Here is a 17,147-nt window from a genome sequence, read left to right on the forward strand (position 1 = left end):
TTCCTTGGTCATACATTGCTTCTCTTTCTATATATATCTGACAGGTAAACCATTCCTTGTCCTCCTAGTTTGCTTATAATATTGTTTTTTAGTCTGGATTCTGTATCTATTTTGATCTTATCTTGGTATAGGGTATGAGGTGTTGGTCCAATCCAAGTTTCTTCTATACTAACTTCCAATTTTCCAAACAGTTTTTATCAAAGAGAGTTTTTAATCCCAATAGCTAGACTCTTTGGGTTTATCAAACAGCAGATTACTATAATCATTTCCTGCTATTGCAACCTAGTCTATTTCACTGATCCACCACTCTATTTCTTAGCCAATACCAGACAGTTTTGATGACTGATGCTTTATAATATAATTTTAGATCTGGTAGGTCTAAGCCACCTTCTTTTACACTTTTTTCATTAAATCTTTGGATATTCTCCACTTTTTATTTTTCCATATGAATTTACTTACAATTTTTTTTAACTCATTAAAGTAATTTTTTTGGTATTTTGATTGGTAGGGCACTAAAGAAGTAGTTTAATTTTGGTAGAATTGTCATTTTTTATTATATTTGCTTGGCCTATCCATGAATAGTTGATGTTTGCCCAGTTATTTAAGTCTGATTTTATTTGTGTCTCACACAAATAATTGCTTTCAAGAAGTTTCTGTGTCTGCCTTGACAGGTAGACTCCCAGGTATTTTATGTTGTCTAAAGTTACTTTGAATGGGATTTTTCTCTTTCTAGCTCTTTCTGCTGCATCTTGCTGGTCATATATAGAAATGTTGAGGATTTATGAGCATTATTTTATATTCTGTGACTTTGCTAAAGTTGCTAATTATTTCTAGTACTTTTTTAGATGATTTTTTTTTTGGAATTCTCTAGGTATACCATCATGTCATCTGCAATGAGAGTTTTGTCTCTTCCTTGCCCATTCTAATTCCTTCAATTTCTTTTTCCTCTCTCATTGCTGAAGCTAACATTTCTAATACAGTATTGAATAGTAGTGGTGATGATGGCCATCCTTGTTTCATCCCTGATCTTATTTGCAATGCCTCTAGCTGATCCGCATTGCATATAATGCTTGTTGATGATTTCAGATAGATACTGCTTATTATTCTAAGGAACAATCCATTTAGTCCTACACTCTCTTGTGTTTTTAGTAGGAATCTGTGCTGTATTTTATCAAAAACTTAAAAAAATTTTTTTTAAAATTTTTAAATTTTATTTTTTGGCAAGGCAATGGGGTTAAGTGGCTTGCCCAAGGCCACACAGCTAGGTAATTATTCAGTGGCTGAGGCCAGCTTTGAACTCAGGTACTCCTGACTCCAGGGCCAGTGCTCTATCCACTGTGCCACTTAGCTGCCCTTTGTCAAAAGCTTTTTGAGCATCTATTGATATAAGCATATGATTTCTGATAGGTTTGTTATTGATATAATTAATTACATGGACAATTTTCCTAATATTGAACCAACCCTGCATTCCTGGGATAAATCTTACTTGGTCATAATGCATTATCCTAGTGATAACTTGTAATCGTTTTGCTAAGATTTTATTTAGGATTTTTGCATCAACATTCATCAGGGAGATAGGACTATAATATTCTTTCTCTGTTTCAACTCTTCCTGGTTTAGGTATCAGCACCGTATTTGTGTCATAGAAAGAGTTAGGCAGAGTTGCTTCTTCACCTATTTTTCCATATGTTTTATATAGAATTGGAAGCAGTTGTTCCTTAAATGTTTGATAGAATTCACTTGTGAATCCATCTGACCCTGGAGATTTTTTCTTAGGGAGTTCAATAATGGCTTGTTGAATTTCTTTTTCTGAGACAAGGTTATTTAAGTTTTTAATTTCCTCTTCATTTAACCTGGGAAATGTATATTTTTGTAAATATTCATCCATTTCATTTAGATTATCAAATTTATTAGCATAAAGTTGCGCAAAATAATTCCAGATTGTTACTTTAATTTCCTCCTCATTGGTGGTGAGTTTGCCTTTTTCATTTATGATACTAGCAATTTGATTTTCTTCTTTCTTTTTTTAATCAAATTGACCAGAGGTTTATCAGTTTTATTGGTCTTTTCCTAAAACCAGCTCTTGGTTTTATTTATTACTTCCAATAGTTTTCTTGCTTTTGATATTATTAATTTCTCCTTTAATTTTTAGAATTTCTAATTTGGTATTTAATTGGAGGTTTTGAATTTGTTCTTTCTCTAATTTTTTAGTTGCATATTAGTTCATTGATTTCCTCTTTGTCTGATTTATTCATATAAGCATTTAAAGATATAACAAATCCCCTGACAGCTGCCTTGAGGGTATCCCATAGGTTTTGTTATGCTGTTTCATTATTGTTTCATTATCTAGGATAAAATTAATTCTTTCTATAATTTGTTGTTTGATCCACTCATTCTTTAAAATGAGATTATTCAGTTAACACTTAGGTTTTGTTCTATATCTCCCTGGCCCAATATTGCATGTGATTTTTATTGCATTATGATCTGAGAAAGATGTATTCACAATTTCTTCCTTTCTGCAATTGGTTATTAGGTTTTTATGCCCCAATACCTGGTCAATTTTTGTTTAAGTGCCATGGACTGCAGAAAAGAAGGTATATTCCTTTCTATCCTCATTCAGTTTCTTCCATAAGTCTATCATATCTAGGTTTTCTAACAATCTATTTACTTCCTTAACGTCCTTCTTGTTTTTTTTTTAAATTAGATTTATTTAAATCTGAGAGAGGAAGGTTGAGATCTCTGACTAGTAGAGTTTTGCTCTCTATGTCTTCTTGTAACTCCTTGTATCTTGTATCTCCTCTAAGAATTTGGATGCTATACCATTGGGTTCATACATATTTAATTTGAAATTACTTTAATGTCTATGATATCCTTTAGGAGGATATAGTTGCCTTCCTTATCTCTTTTAATAATATCTATTTTTGCAGCTGCTTTGTTTAAGATAAGGATTGCTCCCCCTGCTTTTTTCACCTCAGCTGAAGCAAAATATATCTTTCTCCAACTTTTTACCTTTACTCTATATGTATCTCTCTGCTTCAGATGGGTTTCTTGTAAGCAGCATATTGTAGGATTCTGGTTTTTAATCCACTCTGCTATTTGCTTATGTTTTAAGGGAGAGTTCATCCCATTCACATTCAAAGTTATAATTACTTTTTATTGCCTTCCATGTTATCTTTCCTCTGTTTGTATTTTTCTTCTTTTCCCCCTTTATCCATATTCCCTAGTGTTTTGTTTCTTAATACCACCACCTTCAGTGTGTTTGCCCTCCTATATCCAACCTCCTCTCCCTTTTTCCCCCTTTCCCTTTGCCCATTCTTCCTTCCCTTCCTTCTGTTGATTCCCCCTTTTCTTCCCCCCTCCACTTTTCCCCTTTTAACACTTTAAAGGTAAGATAAGTTTCTTAACTTAACTCAGTGTGTGTATATGTTAACTTTAAGCCAATCTGATGAGAGTAAGATACAGGTGGTTTTCACCTCCTCCATTCTTCCCCTTTATTGCAATAAGTACATTGTACCTCTTAATGTAATGAGATTTATCCCATTCAGTCTCCTCCATCCTCTCATCTCTTTACTGTCCTCCTTTTTAAGGAGGTGTTGTTTTTTAATCATTCTATGTGTCACAGAAAGATCCTGAGTGTCCATCACTTCTGGCAATGCTCTCTACTAGAATTGCAATTATTGAGAGTTATTAGTGTCTTTTTCCCATGTAAAGATATATCCAGTTTCATCTTATTAGATAACAGTTTCCTCAAATAAGTCATGGCTAATCAAATTCTTTCTAATAGAGTTACAATTCCCAAGAGCTGTTAAAGTCTTTCTTCTAGGTAGGGATATTGCTAGTTTCATCTTATTTGGTGACAGTTTTTTTTTTCTCCTGCCCCCCCCTTTAAAAATTTTACCTTTTCATGTGTCTCTTGAGTCTCCTATTTGAAGTCCAAATTTTCTATTAAGCTCTGGTCTTTTCATCAGGAAAATTTGGAAGTTTCCTATTTCATTAAATGTCCATCTTTTGCCCTGGAAGAGAAGGCTCAGTTTTGCCAGGTAATAGATTTTTGGTTACATTGCAAGCTCCCTTGCTTTTTGGAACATTGCATTCCAGACCCTGCAATCCCACAATGTTGATGCTGCCAGCTCCTGTGTAATCCTTACTGTGACTCCTTGGTATTTAAATTGTTTCTTTCTGGCTACTTGCAGGATTTTCTAGTTTATCTGAAAGTTCTGGAATTTGGCTACAATATTCCTTGGTTTTTTCATTTTGGGATCCCTTTCTGGAGGGGATTGATATATTTTTTTCAATAACCATTTTGCCCTTTGGTTCCATGATATCAGAGCAGTTTCCCCATCACTAAATCCCGTAATATTGAGTCCTGGATTTTTTTTCTTCCTCAGTGTTTTCAGGAAGACCAATAATTTTTAGGTTATCTTTTCTTGATCTATTCTTGAGGTTAGTGGTTTTGCTGATGAGGTATTTAACATTTTATTCTATTTTTTCTACTTTTTGGTGTTGTTTTAGAAATTCTTGTTATCTCATGAAGTCATTGGTTTCCATAAACTCCATTTTTTTGGGGGGGGGGGGAGAATTTTCTTCATTTATTTTTTGCAACTCCTTTTCAGTTCTATTTTTGTAAAAATTTTCCCTTTGATCATTTGAGATTTTGAGAGAATTATTTTCTTTTTTCATTTGTCCAATTGTATTGTCCAAGGATTTAGTTTCTTGTTGCAAGGTGTTTATCTTCTCTTTCCCCAAATTTTCCAATTGATTTTTAAACTCTTTCCTGATTTCTTCCAGGAAATCTTCCTGTGCTGGAGGCCAAATCATATTCTCCTCAGGAGTTTTACATCTCTCTGAATTGGGGTCTTTTCCTTCTAGGAGTTTTAATATGGTCCCCTCTTTTCACTGGTCTTTCTTCATTTTCCTAAGATCTTGTGTTGGGGGAAGGGGATTGGTTCACAGAGATTTGGTATTGAGATCCCTAAAGACTTTACTCACTGAGTGTAATACCTCTAGCTGGCTAATAGGGAGTGCTGGAGACTTTGCTCAATAAGTGGTTAGTAGGGGGTGTTGGAGGCCTTTCTCACCTAATCTCTTCCCGGTCAGTACAGGGTGATAGAGGCTGGAACCTACTCTCCAGCCCCTCCTGTAAGTCCCAGATTGTCAGTCCCACGGCCATGCATCCACTCTGCACTCACTGGTTGTTTCTCAGAGCCAAGTTGTTCCCACAGGGAAAGCCCCCAGGGCTGACCTTAGATTAGTCTGACTCTTGCCCGTCCTCCACTGGCTGTTGGTGCTCTGCGCTCACCACACCCCAGATCCCTGAAGACAGACCTTGAGGTACCTGTTGTTCTCCTCGCTTCTCTTTCTGGGTTTTGTCTATAGGACTTCTGTTAAAAGGTTTGTTTTATATTGTTTATGAGGGAAGATCAGGAGACCTTAACACAGTTACCTGGCTTTTCTCTTCCATTTTCCCATTTTATAGAGGAGGTGGCAAAACTATTCCTATTTTACAGATGAGGCAGACAGAGGTTAAGTTACTTGTCTGAGGTCATGTTCCTAGTATCTGAGATAAGATTTGAACTCAGATCTTCCTGCGGGACTTAGGCTCTCTATATTTTAACACCGAGCTGTGGTAGACTAATGGTGCTGGAACAACAGTGTCAGGGAATCATCTTTGACTAGAAAGAGAAATCTGGGCGGGGGCAGCAGCACGGGCAGGGGACACTGCACGCTGGGGATGGAGTGCGTGAAGAGCCGCAAGAAGTAGGAAGGGCAAAGTCGGGGTGGCCACCGGGGGGGCCAGTGGTGAGCTGCGTGTGCGTGTGCAAGAGCCACTATCCGATGTGCGGCAGCGATGACATCACCTACCCCAGCGGCTGCCAGCTGCACGCCACCAGCCTCCAGGCGGAGAGCCTGGGCCAGGAAGCCATTACCCAGCTCAGCAAGGGCACCTGCAACCAAGGTCCTTCCAATGTGACACCCCCTAAAGACATCTGGAATGTCAGTGGAGCCCAAGTGTATTTAAGTTGTGAAGTTATAGGAATTCCAACCCCAGTTCTCATCTGGAATAAGGTAAAAAGAGGTCATTATGGAGTTCAAAGAACAGAACTTCTGCCTGGAGACTGTGATAACCTAGCCATCCAAACCTGAGGTGGCCCAGAAAAGCATGAAGTAACAGGCTGGGTTCTGGTATCTCCTCTGAGTAAGAAAGATGCTGGGGAATATGAGTGTCATGCCTCAAATTCCCAAGGACAGGCTATTGCTTCAGCAAAAATTACAGTGATTGATTCTTTACATGAAATACCATCCAAAAAAGATGAAGGTGCTGATCAGTGAAATCCTGCAGTCTTTATGAATATGCACAGTTTAAAACAGTCATGGAAAAACTACAACTACTGTTGTCTAATAACAAGTTTCTTTTAATCTAATCCACTAACCCCTTACATTGTATTCACTGATGTGCAAACATGCCCTCTGCATAGTATAAAAAAAAATGATACACCAAAAAAAAAAAGAGAAATCTGCAAGTTGAGTCTGCAGGAACCCTAATAAATTCTTTTCCCCTTGTTAGCAAGATGCCCATTATGTATATTTGACCCTTATTTACTTCTCACACATACTAAATAAAATACAGACCTTTCCATAATATGTCTATTACATGTAAGTAAAATAGATACATAATACATTCACTCCCTGTGATTAGGCTGCTAGATGGTGATAGAACTCTGGCCTGGAGTTAGGAAGACCTGAGTTCAAATTTTGCTTCAGACACAGTTTTGTGGCCCTGTGCAAGTCACTTGACCCTGTTTCAACCTCAGTTTCCTCATCTGTAAAATGAGCTGAAGAAGGAAAGGGCAAATCACTCCAGTAATCTGCCAAGAAAACCCCAAATGGGAGTGTGATGAGTCAGACTGACCAAAACAACTGACACATCTCTGTCATGTATATAGGATATGTGCCATCTACATCACACATGGAAAAGACAGACCTGGAATGTCTCCCATATACCTTCAATATAACTCACAACACATATTCATATGACTTGGGCACCATCCACTTATCAATAATATCACATATGCTTAACATGATACTATATAGAGCTCACATTTTCCTCCCTACCTGCTACCTGCTGATATATCTAGAATCGCTATTCATTATTAATCTTGGTTTTAGGAGATATGTTTGTATGTACTGGGATACAGAACACAATTTTTAGTCTTCATTAGATAGTGGGTCTTTAAGGAGAAGGGGATATTTCTGAGCCTAAAATATATTTTTCCTCCTTGAATTAAGATGTGTGTGTGTCTGTTTATGTGTGCATGAGATGACAGATGGACTGCCATGGGTGTGTCATTTTGCTGCTGCTCTGGATGGGATGCTGCTCTTCTGTCAACCCATTGATATAAAAATAAAAAGAGGGTTTGTTTGTACAGAATCAAAACTGGTCCCTTGGAAATGTCCCTTTCTGATCTTGGACAATCTGCCCCAGGGCAGAAAATTTTGATGAATCTTAACAACACTTGAAATTCTTTTAGGAAAGTAGCTGGGGCCAAGCTCAGTGATTGCATGATAATAGTAGAGACAGGAGGAGAACACGATTTGTCCTTTAGTCTGTCTGTTAGAATTCTTCAGGTCAGGGGAGAGGTTTAAGTCTGAGGCTATGACCCAGCTCATGAGTAAGGAGGGAGGCCTGGACAGGCTTGTTGTGATTTAGGTGATAGATTTAGAGCCCAAGGGACTGGAAAAGGACAATTTGCATTTAGAAAAGTCTACTGGTTGTACCGCATCACACTCTGCCATAGTCTGGGAGCAGCCTTACATCCCTTTACCCTACCCCTTGTCCCCATCAAGTGTAGGGTACTTGACTGCCCTCTCTGGGTAAGGTGAGCTTGGAACCTGATGGAACTTGAGAAGCATGGAGGACATACCTTTTCCCCTTTCATCTATATGCCTTAGGTCTTTAGACCAGGGACTAATTATCAGAAAGGGTCAGCACCCTGAAGGAAGTCTTGGCCATATCTTAAAATGTCAAATTTCAGCAGTCTGACTATAAGAGTATTGAATGAGAAAACCAGGAAACTAGGCTCTCTAGGAAATTTCATCTAACACTTGACCTCTTTTTCTTCATTTATAACTATGAGGGATTTTAAATGGTCTTGAAGGTTTCTTCCAGATATAAAAATAATAATTATTATTATTATCATTATTATAATATTATTATTATTATAATGATAATAACAGTAGTAAATGAAACTATCATTTATATAATGCTTTTAAGATTTGCAAAGTAGTCTATACATGTTTTCTCATTTGATCCTCCTAATGATCCATCCTCTACTGTTATATTCTCATTTTATAGATGAGGAATACTAAAGCTGAGAGAGATTATGTGATTTAAACACAACTATTAAGTGTCTGAGGCAGGATATGAACTCATGTCTTTTTGTTTCAAGATTAGTGCTCTACCCACTATGTCATCTAACATCATAATATGAAACTATATAAGATTCATTCATTCGATTCCATGTCAGTTCAGTTTCAATTTCATTAAGAATTGAATAAGCCTCCCTCTGATTCCACTTCTAGTGAGTTCTCCCCTTTTACAAAATGAAGGAATTTAACTATAAGGCTCCTAAGATTGCTTTGAGATCTAACATTTTTCTTTCTTTGAGGGGTTTGTTGGGGGGGGGTTTAAAAATTTTTTTTATCCTCTTCTTTTTCTCTCAAAGCATCTTTCTGTTCTCTACCAGAACCTTGTGGAGTCCTGCTTCCTCCACATATGAGAGCTGGTGTTCTGGAGGTTTCTACTTTTATTCACAGAACAGTGTCCACCCCTTGATTTCCATTCATTCTTTTCCTGAAGTGGAAGATTCCTTTCATGCCATATTCCCTAGAATACCTTGTACTCCCACAACTATTCCAGTAATAATTAAGGCAATAAGTAATCATTTATTAAGCTCTTTTAACTTTGTATCTGGCACTGTCCTAGGTATACAAAGGCAAAAAAGGTCATGATCTCAAGAGCTTTATATTTGTTTTAGGAAGATGGTATTTTGTTTATACATATATATGTAAACACACACATACGCATATGTATATATGTATATGAATTTATATATTATGTACATAGAGAGAAATGAATATAGACACAAAACAAAAGGGGTATAGAAAAACATTCCTTTAAAAAGTACTATATCCTTCAAGTCTTTTTTTAAATTTGAAATGCTTTTGCTTTGTTTTCTATGACATATCCTAAGTTTCTCTTTTTCTTTTTTTTCCAGTAAGAGATGCAAAAAATCTAGTACCCATGGACCCAAATGGTCTATCAGATCCTTATGTAAAGCTGAAACTCATCCCTGATCCCAAGAGTGAGAGCAAGCAGAAGACCAAAACCATCAAGTGTTCCCTCAATCCCGAGTGGAATGAGACATTTAAGTTGTAAGTATCATAATTCTAGTTGGTTGGGTTAGTGGGGATTTGACTCACAGAGTAATTTGGGAGTCTCTATTACCTTCTCTCCCTCTCCCTCTCTCCCTCTTCTCTCTGTCTCTCTCTGTCTCTGTCTCTCTCTGTCTCTGTCTCTCTCTCTCTCTCTCTCTCTCTCTCTCTCTCCCCCCCCCCTTCTGTCCTCTTTGTCCTCTACTCTTATTCCAAGGCACTTCCTCAGCTCTTCTCTCAAATAGGCAGAGCCCACTACTTCTCAAGGCAGCCTATTCCATGTTTGCATATTCCTAATTGCCAGTAAATTTGTCCTTATCTTGGTCTAATCTCCTTAGTTCTGTGAAGGATGCTTTTCATGACAGAGAAGGAAACAGTTGATACTAAATCCCTTCACAAATATATCCCTTACCAGTGGATATGAAGTCACTTACATAATTTCCAGAGTGAGTTTTCAGGAGGTCATTTTGAGGAAATGGAATATTATGAAGAAGACTAGCCAAATCTAATTTTGCTTGGGGTTTTCCTCCTACTCCTTGACTGTTTGTTTAATGCTCATCATTCCTCCACATTGCATTCTATCCCCATTTTCTTATTCTATGTAACTCTGGTACACATTCTCCCATCAGTCTTCCATAAGTTCTCTTTTTTGTTCAATTTTTATTGGCCACCTTCCAAGACCCTAGGGATATTGTTCTCTTTTTGTGTGTTTCTGCAGTGTTATTTCTTCCAGGGTTTATTCTCTAATTCCCTTTGATCTTCCTGACCTAAAGAGGGAAATCCTCTCTTCTTTCCTCATAGTTCACTTGAAACAGAGGTTGGGTTTTTGTAAAGGACCTTATTAACACTTAGTAGGATCTCAGAATTAGTATATCACTAATGGAGGAATTCCAATATTATTTAAGTTCTGCCTCTTATTGAACCAGAAATCCCAAGTATTTCATCCCCTAAAAGCAGTTCAATCCTTGCTCCTCCTAAATATTTCCAAGGATGTGGAGGATACTTCCTCTCAAGGAAGTTTATTCCACTTTTGGACCTTTCCATTTGTAAGGAATATAAAAATCTATTTTTCTCGAAATTCTGTCAATTCCTTCATTACAAATAGGAGACCTCTTTAACATATTAATCCTTCAAATATTAGAATAACACAATTATGTCTTCTATTTTTCCAGGTCAAATATTCTCTTTTTCTTCAGCAGTTCATGATGTGGCTTGTTTTATTCACCATCCTCATTGCTTTCCACAGAATAACAGCATTTCAAAGTTGGAAGAGACCTTGAAGAAGATCTAGTCTTATTTCTCTTTGCATCTAAGAATCTCTTTCACCATAGCCTTTAACAATAGTTTTCCAGAATTGTTAGGAAGTTTTTCTTTTTTCCAGTTCTAAACTTATCCCCTGGAATTTCCAATCATTATTCCCCATTTTTTCCTCTGGGTCAAGAAAGAACAAATGCAATACTTTTTTTTTTTCTCCTTGACAGTGTTTCCAATACTTAAAGACACCTTTTATGTCTCCCATAAGTCTTTGGTTCTCCAATCAAAACATCTGTAGTCACTTAACACCAATCTCTGTATAGCTTTCCATTTCCATACAACAAACTTTTATTAAGTCCTCACTATTTGATAATCATTTTGCTTGGGATATAATGACAGAAATAAAATAATCTACTTTACAAATCTTCTTGTCAGTTGCAAGAAATAAAATGTGCACAAAAATAAATAAATACGTAGTTTTACAAAGTAATTTAAGGAAGGTGAGGGCCCTATTATCTAGAGGGGATCAGAAATAATAATAATAATAATAATAATAATAATAATAATAATAATAATAATAATAATACCTTGTATAGATTCCCATATCAGTGGCACATGGATTCTAGAAGGAACCTAAGCATTGATAGAAGCTGAGAGAGGTAGGGCAAGCTAAACATGGGAAACTATCTGTGCAAAAGACAAAAGTGAGAAATTTCAGATATGGGAAAGAGCTAGTAGACCAGATTGACTGGAAGCATGAATATATGAGGGGGCGGTAATATGAAATAAGATGGGAACTAGACTTGGAAGTCTTCAATGACCTGCTTTCTGGGTCAATTTCCAATTATTGTCAATCTGTCATGTTTAGAAAGGTCTGTTTTCTCTAGGACCAGATTAAGGTCCTAGATTTAGATTATAAAGGGGTTTTGGAGATTATCTAATTCAACTTTTTCATTCTATAGATTAGGAGACTGAAATCTACAGAGTTCAGATGAGTTGGTCACCAACTTCCACAGCTCTAAATTCTATGAAATTTACTCATTGTCTCAAACTCAAATTTTGGTTTTGAGTTGAGTAATGGGTGTAGTCAGATTGGTGTTTTAAAGGCAGGACAAGTAATTTGAAAGGCAGCTAGGTGGTGCAGCGGATAGATTGTTAGCTTTAGGGTCAAGAAGACTCAACTTCATGAGTTTGAATATGGCCTCAGTCACTTACTATCTATATGACTCTGGGAAAATCATTTAACCTTTTTTGTCTCAGTTTCTTCATCTGTAAAATGAGCTGGAGAAGGAAATGGCAAACCACTCCAGTGTCTTTGCCCAGAAAACCCCAAATGGAATGATAAAGAGTCAGACATAACTGAACAACACAGCAACAACAACTGCAGTGTAAATAGAATGTGGATCTGAGAGGGTACAGGCAGGAAGCAGGTTATGACAGGTCAGAAGTGATAAGGACTTGAACTATGGTCTCCGGGTCACTAACCATTCTGACAACCCTCACCTTGAAATGCTTTCCAGAATGTTAAGCTCTTTCCAAATATCTGCTTCTTAGATTTGAACATAACACTCCAGATGTGATCTAGTCAGACAAAATACAGTGGACATTTAGCTCTCCTGTTTTAGATATGATGCTTTTGTTTCTTTAACCTTGGAACACATTCACCTTTTTTGGATGAACATCACACTGCTGACTCAAATTGCGTTTGATTTCCACTTTAAAATACAAAACAAAACCAACCCCCTCTCCTTTGTATATTATCCATCTTGCTGTTGTTTGTTCTACTCATAACTCCTAGAAACAGACCCATTACTTTAGATGTAGTCTGAGAGAACAGAACGGAGAATTTGGGGCAATCATTTTCTTTACTCTGGACATTGTGTTTTTATTATGACAATTTAGAAAGCTCAAGCAAAACATACAAATTACAAAATATAAAATTAAGTATTCTTTAATATCCCCCTAAATAACTAACACGGATTCCTGGGTTAACTATTTTCAATCTCGTCTACCTTGCCATTGTCATAATAATACCTTAGGAGAAATACTCCATGTATCCTTTTTTTGGAAGTTAGGGATAAGGATGAAACCTGTGACTTAATTGGTAGAGGAGTCCCTGGTGAGGATCTTCTACCAATGCAGGTAGGCATCCTCTCTGTAAATTCTGGTTTTAGAGAGTCACATAAACAGAAGATACATGAAATCACATAGCCAGTATATATCAGAGGTAAAACTTAAACTCAGATGTTCCTGGCTCTCCATTCACATTTCTATCATATGTGTGTGTATATGTACATCTGTTCACACACACACACACACACATATATATATATATATATATATATATATGTATATGTATATATATACATATATATATGTTCAATGGCCATATACACACATACATGCAAATCCACATGTATAAATAGAAACACACATGTACATATATCATATAAAGAGAAACAAAGAACATGGGACATGTGAACACACACACACACACACACACACACACACACTCAAAACCACTCCTTGTTCTTTGTTTCTCTTTTTTAACTTTGTGTGACTTCTGACTTCTACCTTGATTCCTCTTCTCCTTTAAGACAAGTGTAACTTTTAATGGTTTTCAGACTTTCTTGGTTACCTTCCATACATTCACAGCATCACCTACCCCCCCCCCCCCAATTCCCAGGTTCAGATTAACATCATAAATTCAGACTTGTAAAGAATTTTTGAGGTTTTTTAATTCAATATCCTTTTTTAACAGATTGGGAAACTGTTCAGTTTGGATGAGTTCATCACTAAGTTCTATTCAGAGATTGAAATCCTATGAAAATTAACCAAGATGAAGTATAGTAGGTAATAGAACCAGTATTTGAACTCAGATATGAGTCCAAGTTTAGGATTCTTCCTATTCTTCAACTCTTGATTGATTTATAATTTCTCTAACCAGGGATGATGCATTTATCTAGAAACCATCTAGTTTATAATTAAGTAATATGATTTTGATAGCTCTCCCTTTGTACCCACAGTAGTATATTCCAAGTTCATTTAAAGCCCTAGTTGATAAGAGACTGTGAAAGATGAAGGTCTTGATGCATGGGGGGACAGGTTATCAAAAGATTTTTTTTTGTCCTTTATGACTTGATTGGGAAATGTCAGGGAAATACAGTAGTTGAAAGAATTTCTAACATTTATTAGTTGTGTAGTAATCATCTTGGTTAATCATCTTACCTCTCCCTGTTTATAAAATGGGGATGAACCATAATTACCTCAATATAATGATTTTGAGACAGTACTTTGTAAGTCTAAAACCCCTATAGAAATGTAAAGGATTTTGATTGTTATCTTTATAATATAAAACAATGTCTTAGGGAAATCTTTTCTTTTTTTTCTTTTCAGTCAGCTGAAAGAAGCTGACAAAGACAGACGACTTTCTGTGGAGATTTGGGACTGGGATCTGACCAGCAGGAATGACTTCATGGGGTCCTTGTCCTTTGGGATTTCAGAGCTGCAAAAAGCTGGTGTTGATGGATGGTGAGAAATGCTTTTATATTTTCAAAAGCCACAGCTAAGAGGCCATAATGACCCAATATTACATGCAGTCTTTTTCTTTCTCAAGTCCAGGGATTAAAGTAAAGAAGGAAGATTGAGTTTCTTTCAATTTTTTTAAAATCAGCAAATATGGAAGAGGAGCAAGTAGAAAAAAAATTGGACTTGGAATCTGAAAAGTATGGATTTAAATTCTGGTCCAATTTATTCACTAATAACTGCTCAAGTCCTTATACCTTTCTGAGCCTCATTTTTTCTCATCTGTGAAAAGGGGATAAAGAAAATTATTGTTGTTGGGAGGACTCATTGAATAAGTGAATAAAGCACGTTGGAAATATAAGTGCTCTACAAACAATACAATTTAACAAAACCATACATGCTTAGTTGAATTATTTAATTCAGAAATAACTATTTAATTCAGTTGAGCACTTACCTTGTTTGAGCATTGTGCTAGTTGCTGGGGAAGAAAGGAATAAAATAATTCTAATCTTCATGAAACTGAAGGAGGGAAGGCATACACGGATAGACAAATAAATAAATAAATAAATAAATAAATAAATAAATAAATAAATAAATAAATAAATAAATAACTAAATAAATAAATAAATAAATACACTATTGGGAGGATAGAGAGAGCATAGTGTCCTGGAAAGGGCTCTGTACCCAGAAGGTAGCAGGATAGCTGAGTTCAAGTGAAAGTTGGGAATTCAAATCAAATAGAGCCGAGGAAGGAGCTCCTTCTAGACAAATTGGGGGAGGCAAGTTGGTACAAAAGTGCAGCGAAGGAATTGACTTCATGAACTTCTAGTCTACCAGTTAGATATTAAAGAGGACCTTGAAGATTTTCAAGCAAAGGAGGTTCAGAATATTAGCTTGATAGCTGTGTGGGCAATAGATTGGGAGAAGAGAGAGAATGGGGGAGAGGCAGGGAGACTATTTAGGAGGTGAGGGGAGAGGTGATAAGGTAAACTAGGATAACATGATCAGAAAGAGGGGAATGGATCTGAAAGATAATGTGAAAGTAGGGTTTATAAGATTTGGTACTGGATGGATAGAAATGATGAAGTCATTGAGGAAAGCAGGGATGACTTCAAAGTTGAAAATGTACATGACCACACTCAGGAAAAATAGGAAAATTTGGAGGAGAGGAAATTATAATGAATACTTTTTTTCAGAAGTGTTGCATCTGAGCTTGTGATTTCAGCACTTAATGAATTATCTGGCACAGGGTAGGTACTTAATAAATGTTTATTGAATGAATGAAGGAATGATCTATTGATAGAAGAGAGTGAACATGATTTAAGGAGATGGGACTGAACTTGAAGTCATAAGACCTGAACATCCAACATTTTTACCTCTGAGCTTCTGCCTTTTCATCTGTAAAATGGAGACCATTCTTAAACTGAAATCTTCCAGAATTTTTAGGATGACTAAATGAGATTATAAGTATAAACTTTTTGTTAAGTGTTATTTGAACTTATATTACTACTCTTAGGTGCTTGGTAGAATGGAAAGGACATTGGCCTAGAATGTTTCAAGCCTTGCATCTGTCACACATTCGCTGTCAGGTGATAACAAACAAATCATTAGACCTCCCTATGCCTCAGTTCCTTCAACTGTGAAATGGGTATGCTAGGGTTTTGTAATAGTCTTCAAGGTTGTGATCTAGTATTATTTTTAGAAAAGGGCAATCTGGGGCAGCTAGGTGGTCCAGTGGGTAGAACACTGGCCCTGGAGTCAGGAGGACCTGAGTTCAAATCCAGCTTCAGACACTTAATAACTACCTTGCTGTATGACCTTGGGTAAATTACTTGGGTTTTTTTTTTCCACAAGGTAATGGGGTTAAGTGGCCTGCCCAAGGCCACACAGCTAGGTAATTATTAAGTGTCTGAGGCTGGATTTGAACTCAGGTATTCCTGACTCCAGGGCTGGTGCTCTATCAATGGTGCCACCTAGCCACCCCCAGGGCAAGTTAATTTTAACCTCAATGACAGAAATAAATAAAATTATAAAAAAAAGAAATGGTCAATCCTGTAAATCTATTCTTCCCAGGGATACCTTAAAGAGGACAATTGATCCAACCCCAAAGGACTTGCCAGGTGATATCCTTGTCATCTTCTTTGTGCTGTTAGAGAATCCTCTAACTTTACTCCCACATCCAAAATTTCTTACCCTCCTGTTAATTACACAGTAGGAACCCATCAAATCCCTCTTGGTAGCTGTTTAAGAGGTAGCTAAGGAGGGGAGTCAGTATGAATAATTCAGTTTGACACTGGCTTCTGGAGCCAGGGCCTCAAAGAAGTGTTGATTATGGGTTGCCTTCAGTCCCCTATGAGATTCTGTCCTAAGCCTGTAATTACTGTCACTTTTTACCATCCAGAAGATGAGCACAGTAGGTCTAAGAAGCCTCTCCTGAATAGGTCTATTCATTTTCCTAACTGCTTTCTCAGCAGGATGTGTGCCATTTTAATTTCCTTTTCTGATGCTGAGGTCCCCCAGAGACATGGTCTCCTATTAAGGGCCATGAAATGAGGTCCACCTTCCTTGCAGATGGCACAGACCCCAACCCAGCCCCACATGCTCAATCCTGCCACCTGAGGCCCTCTTTGATTATCTAAGAGCATGGGGAGTTGTTTGCAGAAAACTCAGTAAGAAAGCTTGAAATGATGTCTTGTCTCCTCACTCTTCCCCAGCCTAACAGTGCAGCCTATTCACTGAAGGACTTGGGATATAATAGCAGAGCAAGGGAGAAAAAGCATGCAATCTGAGATCAGGAGACTGAGGGTCAGATTCTTCTTCTGCCATTATGAGTTGTGTGATCTTAGACAAAACATCACACTTCTCTGAGACTGTTTCCTCTTCTGTAAAACAAGTCCTATTAGATGTTCCCTGAGCTGCCTTGCTGTTCTTGCTCT

At 37.0% G+C, this 17,147-nt stretch overlaps 1 protein-coding gene and 1 pseudogene across 2 annotated transcripts in view; both read left to right on the forward strand.

Moving 5' to 3' along the window:
- Window positions 1-6,386, forward strand: part of LOC141495061 (insulin-like growth factor-binding protein 7 pseudogene) — a 79,041-nt pseudogene extending 72,655 nt beyond the window's left edge.
- The window catches only part of PRKCB (protein kinase C beta), a 704,261-nt gene that overhangs the window by 408,618 nt on the left and 278,496 nt on the right, over window positions 1-17,147 (forward strand). For both annotated transcript variants that reach the window (XM_074196811.1, XM_074196810.1), the window contains exons 6-7: window positions 9,276-9,432; window positions 14,083-14,217. In XM_074196811.1, the coding sequence (XP_074052912.1) occupies window positions 9,276-9,432; window positions 14,083-14,217 (292 nt within the window). The remainder of the gene's footprint in view (window positions 1-9,275; window positions 9,433-14,082; window positions 14,218-17,147) is intronic.

This window comes from Macrotis lagotis, chromosome 8 (assembly GCF_037893015.1).
Source record: "Macrotis lagotis isolate mMagLag1 chromosome 8, bilby.v1.9.chrom.fasta, whole genome shotgun sequence".
Lineage (NCBI taxonomy): Eukaryota > Metazoa > Chordata > Mammalia > Peramelemorphia > Peramelidae > Macrotis > Macrotis lagotis.